The 15,846-nt window shown below is 39.4% G+C and overlaps 1 protein-coding gene across 1 annotated transcript in view; it reads right to left on the minus strand.

The window, feature by feature from the left end:
• LOC122801219 (guanylate cyclase soluble subunit beta-2-like) overlaps positions 1-15,846 on the minus strand; it is a 475,593-nt gene that overhangs the window by 13,667 nt on the left and 446,080 nt on the right. The window contains exon 15 of the mRNA XM_044070773.1: positions 11,674-12,447. Within this exon, the coding sequence (XP_043926708.1) occupies positions 11,674-12,447 (774 nt within the window). The remainder of the gene's footprint in view (positions 1-11,673; positions 12,448-15,846) is intronic.

Raw genomic sequence — 15,846 nt, forward strand, 5'->3', positions numbered from 1 at the left:
ATTGATAATGGCTCCCAGTTTGCAGTCATCTGCAAACTTTGTTTGCCAGAGTCCCTTAGTGCTGGCCTGTACTTCAGAGAAGTAGATGCCAAACAAGAGTGGTCCCAGGACTGAAACCTGAGGTACTCCACTTGTCTGGAGCTGGATCTGGAATTGGATATTTTTACAGTGTGTGTTCTATCAGTAAGCCAATTGGCAACCCATCGAGTGATGTAGAGATTAATGCCCAGCTTGGTAAGTTTATCTATGATTCCAGAGTGGGGGATCGTATCAAAGGCCTTGGCAAGGTCCAGATAGGCTGTGTGGACCACCTTACCCTAGTCCACAGCTCTAGAGACTGATTCAAAGAACTCAATCAGGTTGAGGAGACAGGATCGTCCCTTCATGAACCCGAATTGGGTGGGGTCCAATGGTTGAAGGTTGCCAATGTCCTTGTTTATAAGTTCCATCATAAATGTGTTCCATGGCCTTGCAGACTAGGCTCGTCAGACTGATGGGGCAGTAGTTCCCAGGATCCAGGGTGGATCCCCCCTTGTGTAGCGGGATGACTGTAGCTGTGTGCCATTCAGTGGGCATGAAGCCTGAGGTGAGGCTGTGGTTGAACATGATGCTTAGGTGAGGTGTCAGTTCATTTTGTAGTTCATGTAGTACACAGCCTGAGATATCATCTGGTCCCATGAATGCTGTATTTTTAGCTTTGGAGAGTGCGTTTTTTACCTGTGTGGCTGTGATAACTGGAGTTTGGCAATCTTCCGGTATTGGGATGGGCCATTTAGGGGGTGAGGGGAGGTGAAATTGGCACTGAATCGATCTGCCAGGATATTGGCGATATCCTTGGGATCAGTACATTTAATGCCATTCTGTTGTAGCTCAGAGCAAATCTGAGCATTGCCAGTTAGATTTTTGACATATGTATAGAATGCCTTGTGGTTGTCTTTGGAGTCTTTGGCAATTCTACTTTCGTAACTAGCTTTGGAGGATTTTATGAGGGATCTCAGCTTTTTGCTAAGGCTGGTAATGGAGTTTTTTACATCTTGGGATATTTTTTATTTTCTGCAACGGTTTATTCCTTCTGTTGTATATTTTGTTTATGGCTGGGGACCTCCAGATTGGCTTCCTTTTTTTGGAGGAGAGCATCTTTGTTCTGTTAGGGATGGCACGACTCATGCACGAGTGTATGTGCTTGTACAGTGCCTTAGTGTAGGATTCAGCCATTGAACATTCAGTTCCCTTCTGCATGGGTGTCGTGAAGTTTGTCACTTCTGACTTGAGTAGCATGAAGTCGGCTTTGGTGAAATTTTTAAAAGTTGTTTCCTTACTGGGGGGTGGGGATGGATTGTGGATGTCAAGGGTGATTAGTTTATGGTCAGACCTGACCAACGAGGGGGTGAGCACTGGTGTGGAGCATCTATTTCCCATGTTGGTAATGACCAGATCTAGGATATTTGAGCCCTTGGTGGGACTATGAATTAGTTGGTCAAGGGAGTTGGAATTAATGAATTCCATGAAACATTGTGTGAAGGTGTTGGTACCCAAGTAGTTTTCCCAGTTAATTGTGGGGTAGTTGAAATCACCCAGTATTAGGGTGTTTGGTTGTATCTTAATATTTTCCAATATGTTTAGAAAGGTGTGGTGGGACTCTTGGGACATGGTGGGGGATCTGTAGCAAGCTACAATTTGGACTGCAGCCTTACCTAGTGCCAGTTGCACCTGGAGAATTTTAGATGCATTATGTTGGGCGACTAGCCTGGAGGTGTGAATGTCCTTGGTGAATATGGACACGCCTCCTCCTTTCATGTTTCGGTCCTGGTTTGATGACCAAAAAATGTGGTAAGAGTTGTAGCCTGGTATTGCCAGGGTGCTCTCTGGAGCCTTGAACCAGGTCTGGGTTACTGCACAGATATCGATGTTCTCCATTTTTAGGAGTGCCTCGAGGGAGTGCATTTTGAGGTTTAGACTTCTAGCATTGAGTAGCATTACCCTTAGATTTTGCATGTTTGTGTTTGTCACATTGGTGGTTTTGTCATTTGAACCTTGCCTAAAAAAGGCACTATAGGGGTGGCAAGGGCCTTGGCCTGTAATCGGAATCCCAAGGGCGACAGGTGCAGACTATCTCTGGCAAAGCATCGTGGTTTGTCGATCATGTCATCCCAGGCAGACAGATACTGGATCCCCTTTGAATGACACCAGAAGATTAGCCAATTGTTGAAGTCAATCATTTTGTCCTTATACTGTGGTATCATTCTGGGCGAAGGCAGGATGCTACTCAGGACTAAGATCATACCTGCCTGGGCCACATGGTCTGAGAGCTCTTCCATGTCTCTTTTCATGTAGTCCAGGGAGGTATGTCTCAAGTCATTCACCCCAACATGAACAATGACAGAGTCATATTTGTAATTGTTGTGGAGTGACCTGAGTGCATGGGTTATGTGGCGGATCCTGGCACCTGACAGGCATCTGACAGTGACCTTCTCCTTGTTTAGCCTGGTGAGTGGGACATCAGTGTACCTGACTATAGAGTCACCTATGACTAGTGTGTTGGGTAAGTTGTTTTGCCTTATGGGCTGTCGTTGAGTGGCACACTGGGTCAGTGGGCTATGTGTCATTTGGTTGTGTTGGTGGTGGGAGGTTGCTTGCGTTTCTGCTTTGGAGGTCTGTGTTGCTTGAGCAGATTATTATTGAGAGCTTCCGTGAATGTTTTTGTGTTTCTATGTGTGGATTTTGGTGGTGTAGATTTAGTGGGACTATGTGATGAGTGTGGTGTGGTGCAAGTGTTTACCTTCTCCTCTTGACTATCAAGTTCATTCTTGGTTGGAGAGAGCTTTACCTCCAGTTTGGCTAGATAAGTGCATCTCTCACAAGTTGTAGTATTGAGTGGTAGGAGGAGAGGGTTGTCTGTGTACATGAGACAACTGCTACATTGCCCCAAGATGCCCAGATTCATCAGATAGAGAGGAGAGAACACTGGAAGCTGGCCCTTGGACATGCCTGAATAAAAAACTGTTTTCCAATACAGGAGCTGTTTTTCTCTAAGTAAGTCAGAAAAGTAAGTACCAACACTGTTTTCCTCTAGGTAATGAGGAAGGGTGAGTGCTGTAGTAATTTGTAGTTTATTTAGTGCTTACAGCAAGTTCTGAACAAGTGCTGAGCACGGATAAGCATGTTCAAGTGCTAAAACTAAGAATATGTATCTGGATCTTGTTGTAGATAGGCTACCTAGTGCTTACCACTCCCACTGATAAGCTAGAAGGCTTGGGGGCACAGAAGCTTACAAACAGTCCTGGATACAGTAAATCTGTATCTGCACTAAACTAGTTACAGGGAAGGTTGTGCTCTCAGTTCCTCATCTGATGAGCTATACAGTATTAAATCATCGACAAAGAGAAGATGAGAAGTCTTTACACTTTGTTGCCTTCTGGGAGACAAATTATAGACATGACCTAATATGTTAAACAGACAGCTTAATGTGTTAAGGGCAAGGCAAAAGAGCAGTGGTGACAGAGAGTCACCCTGGAATATCTCCCTTTGGATTTTTATCTCTGGAATAATAATTTGTCCTTTATCATGGCTTAACTGCAAAGTGGTTTGCCACTGTTTCAGGGTCACTGTGATGTGGTTTATCAGTGTAGGGTGTATCTTATACATTCATAAGTACTCTTTTATCCATGAATATGGGATACTGTCAAATGCCTTTTTGTAATCTATCCATGGCCTACTTAGATTCTTCCCCTTTTTACATTTCTCCACTATGACTTTATTTAACAACATCCTTTGTTCCATACATCTTTATTTTATTATCCTTTTGTTCTACTGCCAAATTGAGTTTTCTTATATATGACTATAAATTTTTGTCAGCATCAATTCCAGTGTATAGTTTATATATCGTTGGAAGGCAAGTTATTGGTCTATAGTTTTTAGGGTAGCTTGCAGGTTCAGTCTTAAGTGGGATCATTGCTTTTTCCTGTTGTTAGCCCGGCTAGTGTCTGTTCGGGCATATAATTAGTTCTTAATCATGGCTAAATAATCTTCATGCAAAGATGTAAATACTTTTAGCTAGAAGTTAGCTATTGCATCTGAGCCTGGGGTTTTCCAGTTAGAGGCTTTTCTTAACATTGTTTCAATCTCTCTGGCCGTTACTTCATCCCATTTTATATCCTGTACATTTGAACTTCTTATTCTTTCTTTTATGTCTTCTATCCATTTAGCATCTTTATCATGTTCCACAGGTTCTTCATAAATATTTCTCCAAAATCTATCCATTTCTTCTTTGTTTTGGTGGTCTTTCAATTCCTTTTCTCTTGTGTCCCAATTTTATATAAAACTTTTTGGGTCATCAATAAATTGATATTTTGTACTTTTCCTTGATATTTATATATGTATCTTCTAAATATTTCTGCCTGTGCTGATATTTTTAGTTTATTATTTGTGATAGTGCATGATAAATCTTGATCCATTATAATATTGTGCATTGCTTTTATCATGTCTATCTTTCTGAGTATTTTTGTTGATCTGTCGTCTATGCTCTTCTAACAGTGACACTTCTTGTTTTAATTGCTTTATAGTTTTCTCAGTGGCAGCTGGTGACTTCAAATTAAAGGAGGGCTGCAGGAGACAGCTGAATGGGTGGGGCCAATGGGAAGAAGTGTGGCCAACTAGAAAGGGGTGGAGCTATGCTTAAAAACACAACAACTGGAACTTTAATTAAATACGCTGCCCTGGGTGCCAAACAGTCATTACGAGAGTCCAATCAAGACAAAATGAAGCGTAGAAGAAAAAAATATTTCAATGCATTGGCTGCATGACAGCTTCCTTAATATCTAGATGGAAACAAAAAGGTTGTGAGGCATGAAAAAATAAATTACTTTTTTTAAATGCATTACTGGAATACTAGTCAAAATCAAGTATAAAAAAAAGCTCCTCCTTGCACTGCAGCTCTAATTATAACTAATATTCAGCTTTATAAAAGTACCAAGTAAAATGCTGAAAGTAAAAATGTTTCTTATCCAGAAAAGACCTGCTGCCTGACAACAGCTATCTACTTGTTTCATGGGGAAACATGGTCAAAGTAAAAAATGAACAGCAAACAAGAAACAAGCTCAAGATAAATTGCTTAAAGGATTACTGCACAGGTTATGGACCACACATGATAGATTGGCATTTTGTTTAGTGTACGGGTAAAGCCTGCAAAGATGACTGCAAGTCCCCAACAAAAGATGACTGCAAGTCTCCAACAAATGTAATGAGCTTCTGAAAATATTGTAATCCTGTCCTTTATTACAAATACTGTCATACGCATTTCAATACCTAAGGCTTGTACATTATCTAGTTATGTAAATATTCTCTGCATGGCAACAACAAAAAGGCTTTCAGTGTTGGTAATTATTTAACAGTATGCTTATTAAAGGTTACTTGCATCTTACAATCTCAGACAAGCTTACCCGATGGTCATTAAAGCATTGCTACTTAAACACAAAGCAACAGGGACTGCGACAGCATGCATTTTCTGAATAATAAGAAGCATAAATCAACAGTATAAAAATATGACAGAAAACCAGAACATTCTGCAAAATCAAGGACAGATGAAAAGCCACTATCGTACTTGTGTCTACCTTGGATGGGGGAATACTCTGCACCCTTACACTGCATAACTGCTCCTTGCCTTGCATGGACACATCCAGAGTCACTACATGGGGGAGTGGGGTGCAACAAGTATGTCACAATTTGAAATGTCTCTGGCTGATGGTGATGGCTCTGACACTCAAACCTCTCAACCTCAGAGCAAGAAATCTGGACAAAGCCATACATAGAAGTGGGACACAGGCCCAAAAATAAGGACAATTTTTAAATATTGCTCTTATAAACTTAGAAAGATAATAGAATAGTAGTAGGTCTTGCATTAGTATGAAATTTCTGAAGGGTATGAAATCTGAAACTCAAATGTCTGTCATTATTTTCTAACTTCAATCTTTAATGATTTGCCATTAATTTGGCAGAAAACCACAATTTTATGAAAAACAGACAAAAAATGTGATGCAAAAATATAAAATTGCCACACAATACAGCTGGGAACCAGTCAAAGAAGGGACACATTTTTAAAGTTAGTATTGTTAACTTGAGCAGCTGACAAAATAAGAGCATCTACATGCATTTCTGAAATAAAAGTAATCTATAACTCTGATCATTACAGTTATTTAAAATTGTAAACCCTCCACGTTTTCTTTCAAAAATTGCCATTTTGCGGAGAGGTTATTAGGGGGAGAGCAACATTTTGAGCCAAAATTGGGGACAGTTGTGAGGTTTGGATATTCCTAATTCTATAAAGCAATTTATTTGCACGTACCTCTCAACCTCTTAATGCAGGAAATTTGGACAAGGCCAAATTAATATATTGGAGAAACATACAAACAGTACTAAAAATTTCTCTTGTGTAAACTTAAGACAGTTGATAGAATAACAGGTCCTGCTTTAGCATGCATTTTTCTGAAGGTTATAATGTCTGAAACTCAATGTCTGTCATTATTTAGTGACTTCATTCCTAAATGATTTGCCATAAAACCACAAGGAACAAACCAAAAATAAGAAGCAAAAATCTATTCATTCTGCAAAAGTCTAGACAGTTGAGTGGTATAGTTCAGCCGGGGCTATCTGAGTTTGCTACCCTTCCCCCCCTCACAAACTCATGGTTGAATGGAGCCTCCCCCCTGCAGCCATTCCAATGTCCCATTCCTTGGTTATTTTGCCCCATTTATCACAAACACTGTAATGTGCATACTGCTTTACTTCTGCAATGATTTGGATTTCATTTGAAAGTTTTATTTTGCATTTTACAGCACAGACCCTAATAGATATCTGCTAAACAAAGCAATGCAGTCTCACAATGAAAATAGACTTAGCATTAAAACTTCTCTGCCCTTGAAACTCACATTCATTGAAACAGCATTGAAACCCACATTCAAAGAAAATACATTTTGCCAGTGGCAGATAAAGATTAACTTTGGGCTGTTTTCAAATCATAGGCCCCTTGAACACGAAACATACACATGCCCTCTGATACACCTTCCTGATTGTATTCAATTATATTCCTTGTACAATACAGTAGAGTTGTTAGACGGCATTTTAAATGTATTGTTTTGAATATTTTTCCAGTAAACAATGAAACAAAATGCATGCACCAATAATGACAAAACTGCCCAATTCAGAACATTTCCATCATAAAAGTCTACTCAAACTTACATTTCCATCATAAAAGTCTACTCAAACTTCTACAGTCCACCAGTATCAGTAAATATGCACAATCTCTAAAGTAAAAGTCATCTAAATTCCACATTAAAGACATCTGTAACTAATGAAGAGGTTGCTGCTAGCAAACAACTTTATATGTCATTGTTTCATCTACAAATAAAGTGGTTGTTGCCCTTGAGGAATAAATTGCCCATGTTGCATTAAAAAAATGATAAGCTAGTAATATCACAGTAGGGAACGGATGGCAAACTGATAACAGGTTCATAGTTACCAGGTATCTTTGCCAAAAAGGACAGCAGCATCCACCCCATTTACAACACAGTACTGTACCATCAATTCATCTACCTACTGTGGGAGTAGAACCCACAGCCTTCTGCATCAAATGCAAATACATTACCTGTTGTGCTATTAACAATGCAAGTAGAATCTCCATAAGCAGTAGTAAACTTTTGTTCCCCTGCAGCTCTCAGCTCCTTGTAAAATTTATTCAACATTCCGCTGTATCTCTGAACTTTGCAGCACAAGAAATCTGGAAAAAGCCAAAATTTATTGTGAAGGGGGGACAAAATCCCAAAAAACCAGGGACACATTTTAAACATTGCTTGTATAATGTTCGAAAGTTGCTACAATAAAATGCTGTGTTACCACCATATATTTCACTGCCAAGTCTTGAACCCAGGGGAACCCTGTGCAAAACAATCAGAGCAACATACCACTATGTCAAATCAGCTGTTTTGTGAAAGAGAGGAAGATTGAAACTTAAATGACTACTATTTAGTGAATTCAGTTCTCACCATAGCTGTCAATCTCTTAGCACAAAACACATGGACAAAGCCAGTAATGGGGGAATACAGCCCCCAAACATATTCAGTGAATTCAGTTCTCACCATAGCTCTCAACCTTAGCACAAAAAACCTGGACAAAGCCAGTAATGGGGGAATACAGTCCCAAAAATAAGGACAAATTTCAAATATCCATGTTATAAACTTAGGAAATTGCTAGAATAAAAGGCCATGTACTTTCTGAAGAATATGAAGTCTGAAATTCAAATGCCTGTTATTTCTTGTGGTAGGACTGTTATTAATTTGACTTGGAACAAAAGCCAATTTTCAGCAGAGCAGGGAGAAACACTCCAGACACATGTCTTTGTAAGATGGGAAGACATGCAGACTTCACACAGAAAGCACCCCAGCCAAGAATCAAACCAGAGAACTTGTAGCTGTCAGGCAACAATGCTACCAGTGCATCACTGCACTACTGACTTTGCTAGAAACAACAAACATACAGAAACCACAGATTTTATGAGGAACAGAACAAATATAATGCAAAAGTCTGCAAATTTTTTACAGATGGTGGTGGGTAGGGAATTCAGGCCCTTACTATCTGCACCCAAGATACAGGGTTCAAGCCTGAGTGTTCTCTAACCACCACCATGTAGCAACTGGGGCATTTCACACACAAACACACACACACACACACACACACACACACACACACACACACACTGGGCTGGCAGGGCAGAGCTCCCTGACTTCCCTATGTGAACTGATGCAGTCCAGTGACCTTGCAGTAATCACTGCACAGACTTCTGGGCTGGCAGGGTGGAGATCCCTTTCTTCCCTATCCAGACTGCCTAACTCAGCAGTCTGAGTTCTGAGTACCCGGAACTCCATGCATGGAGGTCCAGGACTCGCAATTTTTTTCTGGTTTCTTTCTACAGGTGGGTGGACTCTTTTTCATTTTTATTCTTGTCTTTTTTTTTCTACAGGTGGGGGGGGTGCAGTCCTATAGTATGAGCAGCCCCTGAGTTTTCTCTTTTCGATACTTCCATGATGGCATTCGATTTATCCCTGTCCTTTGCCTTACTACCCTGGGTTCTTGTGGTAGGACTGTTATTAATTTGGCTGCACAGTAATGTATCCTATTTACTTCCGTTATATCACATGTATCTCTATGGACAGTCCTAATTACTTTGGTCATTTGTTTTATCAAACTTCTAACTTTTTGTGTTTTACTGACCTTCTGCAGTCTGTTTCTTTCATTGATCTTAATATGTCTATCCATCTCTATTAAATCAAGTAACTCTTCTCTTAGATCATTTTCTTCTAAACTGAGGGCACATTCTTTGTTCACCATTTCCTGCGGGCATTCTATAGAAAGTTCCAGAGCTTCTTCCTATGCCATGTTCTCTTCGGTTTCACCCTATGTCATCCATTGCTCTTTTATATGGGAACTCTCTGGCCTATCACTGCATGACATTGAATGTGTCAGAGATGCCACAGTTTCCTGTTCTTTCCCTTGCTGTATAGTTCCAGCTGAACCTTTGTACTGGTTTCCTGTGGGAGACTCCAAAGTATCTTCATATGTCAACTGATTAGATGCTTCCTGCTCTACTGGTTTCTCTTTAATCAGGGTGTCCATTGCTCTATCCTGTTGTGCTGTTATCTGAGTTAAGTTTTCTACACTAAATCCTTCACTTTGCAGGTAATCCATAACCTCAGTTTCTATTTCTTTAAATTCTCCATTACTAATCCCCTTTTCTATTTTTTTCTCTTTGTTTTCTTATATTTTGAATTGTAACAGTTTCCATATCTGGATGTCTTTCTCTGTATTTCTCTTCAAATATCTTTGGTGATGCTCTTTTTGCATTGATTTGCTTTCTCCTTTGCATAAATATTGCACAATATTAAATCTCTTTTTCTTTCCCATGTCCATATTTCTTCTTTAGATGTCTCCTGCCCCTATTGTTTCTCCTTACTTTGGAGACTAGTTGTTCCATCATGCTGTGAAATGACCTGTGTTAGACTTTCTACACTGACTCCTTCACTTCCCAAATATTCCATAACTTCAGTTTCTATTTTTTTAACTTCTACTTGACTAATCTTCTGTTCTACATTCCCTCTTTGTGATCTTATTTTGTTTTTGTGAAATTTTTCCATATCTGGATGCCTTTACCTATATTTCTTTTCAAATATTTTTGTGTTGATTAATTTGGCTTTCTCCTTTGTATAAATATTGCACCATATCAGATCTCTCTCTCTTTCCCATGTCCATTTTTCTTTTTTATACCCTTCAAATGTCTCTAAATTTTGTTCTTTAAATTTTCACACTTCCTCAGTGGCTTCTTTTTCCAAACAGCACAAGATTTCTTGGTCTATATAGTGTTTTTCATGGATCTGTTGCACCCATGTATCTTTTGTAATGTGCAGCCAGGCTTCCTGGTTCAGGGATAGACATCCCCAAGTACCTCCACAAGTGGACAATTGGGCCTTCTTTCAGGAATACTGGTAGTTATTGTCAGAGAAAGAATCTCTGGAATCCTGGTTCTATGAGCCGCCTCTGCTGAGAGGGAGGCATTTTCTGTTAGAATTACCCCCTCTGCCCCTGGGGAAACTATCTGCACTCGGATCATGGAAAGGACCCTGGGACTTTCTGAACCATATCTTCCGAACACCTCATTGATTTCTACAGAAGGATTTTAGAGGGGTAAAAAAATGTATGCCCACTGGGTCTTACCATCTTGTTCACAGCTGGAGAGTGTGTCTTTGACTCTGGGGCCAAACAATGAATTTTCATCAAAAGGACCATTGATGAAGGAGGACTTGAAGGGCTCCACAAAATAACATAAATGCATCCAGGCATACCTCCTAATGGAAATGCCTGAACCTGCCGTGCTTGATGTACCTTCAGCTACATGCAAAATTAGCCTCCTGGATCAGTTAGTAATGGACTGCAGGGTAGCCAACTGTGATGCAATAGAAGTCTGTGCCTCACCAGTTACTGCTCCAGAGAGGGATTTGGAAAGTTCTTTAATCAAATCTCTCTTTAGTCTGGTAAAGTGCACTAAATAGTTCAGAGACCTAAGAGTGAAAGTCACTGTAGCATAGACACTCTTCCCAAACCTGCCCATTGCACTAGACTCCCTGTTAGGGGGATGAACAGATGAACACATCAACTCTGTTCTGTGAGTTCTTTCTTTGTGGCCACCACCATGACAATGGCATCTACTGGTACTCGCTTGCTTCAAAACTCTTTATCCTTGGGTGGTGCCAGGATCTCTCTGGTCTCTTGGAGATTGGCTCAACAGAATCAGGTTCCTTCCACACTCACCAGGAGATCAACTCAGTGAGCTTGTTGGTGGGCAGAGTCACCCAGAAATTAGATGACCCAGACTCAAAAGCCTCCAGGAATACCAATTCCTCTTGGGAAGGGTTATCGTTAGACCAACCACCTCTTTGCTTAAGGATCTCCAAAATGTCTCCAAAGGAGATACATCAGGTGGTAATCTTGGGGACCCATCCCCTTCATTGAAATCAGTATCTTCTGTGATTGACTCTTAATGGGAGTCTAAGTGCCTCCTTTTGCACTTTCTCTTCCTAGGGACTTCCTTGGTGGGATGTTCCAGGGAAGTATCTGAAGAAATAAGGATACCCTGTTGGGTGAGCTGGAAGCTTTGAGCTGGCTGTCCCTGTGTGGTAGAATGATGAGGCTCATGGCACAAAGACATCTGGGAAACAGAAGGAAGATCCAAGGAGGAAGGAGCTGTCTGAATCCTGGAAGAGAAAACTCTCTCTACCACCTCAAAGGCAGAATGCCACAGGGAGAAGGAAATTGACAGAGTCAAGAAGGCATGTTGTTTCCAGACCATTGTCTTCTTCTGACCCAAAGGCAGCCCACCCGAGGCAGAAGATGAAGCCAAGCTGTCCAATGCCGACACTTCAAAGGGAAGAGCAGGCTCTGACTGCTTCAGAGTCAACTCTAGCAACTCGGAACCGACAGCAGTGCTCCAATTCCGAGAGTCATCTGGACCCAACAGCTTTGGAGCCGGTATATTCATTGAAGTAATCAGATCCAAAGACACCACCATCTTTGGATCTGAAACAGACAATCCCAGAAGACTCAGGTCCAAGGGCTCCAAAACCAAAGGATGAATCAGAGAAATAGCCAGGATCAGTGGAGTAGTACTAATGAAGGTTTCCTGACCCGAATGGGTAGGAGCCAGGAGAACTTCTATCTGAATCTGTGTCAAGAAAAACTTCTTCATCATTCTAGCCACATCTGCCTCTATAAGATTCCTGGAAGAATAGGAAGAAGATGCTATGAAAGAAGATCTTGAGTGTCGATGCCTCTCTAAAAATGGTGAAGGTAGCCAAGAGGGGACCGGGTCTAGAGAGGACACATATCGGCTCCAGGGAGCTGTCTCAGCTGTAAGAGAACCAGATCCAAAGAAACAGATCTAGTATTCAAAGTAGTTGGATCCAAGGATATGGACTTTGGAAAAGACTGTTTGGAAACCTTTTTGGCTGGCTCCTTACTAGGATCCAATGATGTAGTGGAAGATCCATAAGGTTCAGCAAGTCATTTCCTTGACTGTTTCTGGTTTGCTTTGGAGGATTGAGCTCCAGACAGCGATTCAAAACAACTAGTTGGTTGAAGTCCCTTCAAAATCAATTTGTTTTTGCTATCCACTAAAGCCCTGGGATTAAATGACTTGCAAATGTCACAAGGGACTCCTAATTGGGTAGGGCTCAAACAATATATGCAAGAGTCACGTGCATCAGATAAGGGAAGCTTGTGCCCACATTGCTTGCACTTCTTAAACTCAGAAGGTTTATCAGCCATAATCAAAGAGGTAATAGTAAAGAATAAACTTTTTTTTTTTTGGAAGGAAGGAAAGGAAAGGACTACCAACAATGGTAGTAAAGATTACCAGTAAAATGGTAAAGAGGGATCACAAACTACCAGAAATGGTATTAAATTACACTAGAAAAAGCATAGGGCTAAGGGAGGATATAAAGAGTATTAATTCCAGATAGAAAAGTGAGTTTTAAAGATAAAAAGACTTAACTGTTGCAAAAAACTCATTTTAGTGCTCAGGAGCTGTAACGACCACATCCGTACATGAAGAAGGCAAACAAGATCTGGGAAGTGGACAGTACCATTATGGGTAAGGGAGGAGCTTGAAAGTTTGTAGTAGGCCATGAGCTGTAAAAACCAGCCGAATCATATCTGAGGATCAGATCCAAACCCACAAGTTGAGGAATTAATGAAAATTTACACATTCAGATCTCTGCGTTTGACAGTAGTGACTTGAGAAGATAAATTCCTGTATTGCAGTTAGTTACATCTACAAAAAAAAAAAAAAAACATCTGAGGTTACAGTCACAGTCATACAACTGCTTGTAATTGATTGTCACATTTGTGTGTGTGGGGAGGGGTGTAGATGCTCTCAACAAATCAACTGTCTCTGATTTTGCAGAATATCTGATTTTTTGCCTCATATTTTAGTCTGTGCCTCTTAAAGTTTGTGTGTTTTTTAGCAAATCAATAAAGATTGCATTTACTAAATAATGATGACAGACATTTGAATTTCAAACTTAATAACCTTCAAAAACATGCTAATGCAAATCCTGTTTGTTATTCCAGCAAGTTTGTTTATGTATACAAAAGCAATGGCTATCCCTGATCTTGATCCTTCATACACCATTATTTTTTTAGCTTATGCCTGATTCTTGAGCTAAGCAGTTGAGACATATGTGGGAAGGGGGGCTTGCAGTGGGTTATACACTATATTCTGACTCCAGTGAGGTGAGAATATAAATGCATGTGCATTATTCATGTATTTATTAATTAATTTGATTGCAATCAGACATCTATAATCAAAGTCATACAAATGGCTGTAATTGAGGGGCAATTAGTTGAAAATGTTACTGAAGATATGGAGAAATAAGTGAAGAAGAAAATGTAGAACATACTGGAAATAATTGGGTAAATAAAGTGGAGGATGATTTGCAGACAGAGAGATTGCAGATACAAGTTAAAATAAGTATGAAGTATTAGAAATAATGAATGCGAGAGTTGGGTACTGGAAAAGCAAGAATAAAATAATGAAAAATCAGTTGGAAAAGTGTTTGGATAAGAAAGAAAAAAATATAAACTGGAAGCAGGAATGACATAAAGAAAGGGAAATGATAATATAGGACCATGGGCATTAAATGTAAATAGTGCACAACATGATAACAGTAGTATGTCAACAACTTAATGGTATAAGTATGAAAAGAGAGAGCTGAGAATTGAGGCAGTGCGGGGAAGGAAGATTATATATATGGCAAGTGGGAAATGAGACATGTTCAGGGACAGGGATTTCTAGAAGAAGTGAAGGAAATAAAATATTTGATGTTAGAGTAGTAGTACCTGGAAGGGTGGTAATATGTGATATGTGTCAGACTAGTAGCGGTATATGCATAGACAGATATGTCAGAAGGGAAATAATGTTTGAAGAAATAAATAAGTATGTCATGGTAAATATATTAATAGTTATGGTGGGAGACTAACTGTAGCTTAAGGAAGGAAAGAAGAAAAATAAAAAATGAAAGCGTTAATAAAATGTGAAGGGTCAAAAACTAGGGAAAATATGGAATGAACATACAGAAGAGGAATTTGTTAACATGAAATAGATTATTTAATATATACAAAAGATATGAAGGAAGAGGTGGGGTAGAAATGGCTGAATTTTCAGATTACATGGCACTATGGACTATAATAGGAGATGACACCGAGAGATAATAAAGAAAAGAAAAGAAATAAGGTTGTCATGGCTAGCAAAAAGGATGATATAAAGGAAGAACAATGAAAATGAAGAGAACACAATGATGAGAGCACATTAAAAAATGAACATATTTGTGGGTGGTGTGCAAGGAAAAGTATAAAAATGTTTTTTAGAAGGTGTAAACAGAATGAAAAGAAGAGGTGTATGAAATATGAAGAAACCATGAGGAGGTATGAAAAAGAGACAGAACAAGATAGTGACGGAATAAATGAATTAGAAAAAATTGTATGGAAAATTGGAGAAAAGTAAAAAAAAAGAAAGAAATAACCATAAATTACTTTTAAAAGGAAAAAAATGGATGTTTCACTTATTCAGGGAAAGAAGTTTGTTCTACTATGAAACAACAACTTCCTGAAGGTTGACTGTTTAACAGAACAAAAAAAATAAATATCTGAAAGACAAACTCCTCTTTTCTTGTTCATTGCATGGGGCAAGCCCCAATGCACCCCCCCCCACATTTCTGAACTTAGATATATATACATATAGATAGATAGATAGATAGATAGATAGATAGATAGATATTAACTCCGTGGTAACACGTACGTAAGGAAGAAGGAAGTCTCACTAGAAAGTAAATCATAGCTAATGCTCACTTAGAAATCACACTTGCAATGACTTTGAGTAAGGAAAAGCATTTGGCCTTATGCCATATGACTTTTTTTGTGGTAGCTACAGACACTCAAGGAAATTCTCCTTGAAGGGAAGCCAAAGAAGTTAAAACAAAGGAAGGGAAGAGAAATGCAATCTTAGATGAAAAAGATAATGTAAAATAGAAATAGAAAAAAATATGGATATGGTTGAAAAACTTGTAAGCAGAATATAAGAAACAGGAGAAGGAGAAAAATAGAAGGTGAAAAGGATATCTGGAAATTTTAAGAAAGATTATGAGAAAAAAATTAAAATGGAATAATTGGGAAAAAACACTAAGGGAAGGAAGGGAGGAATCAGCACCAGGACTTGGGGGATTAAGTTTTGGCAATTATAAAGAAACTGAT

The sequence above is a fragment of the Protopterus annectens genome, chromosome 4.part1 (assembly GCF_019279795.1).
Source record: "Protopterus annectens isolate FY-2018-M chromosome 4.part1, PAN1.0, whole genome shotgun sequence".
Classification (NCBI taxonomy): Eukaryota; Metazoa; Chordata; order Ceratodontiformes; family Protopteridae; genus Protopterus; species Protopterus annectens.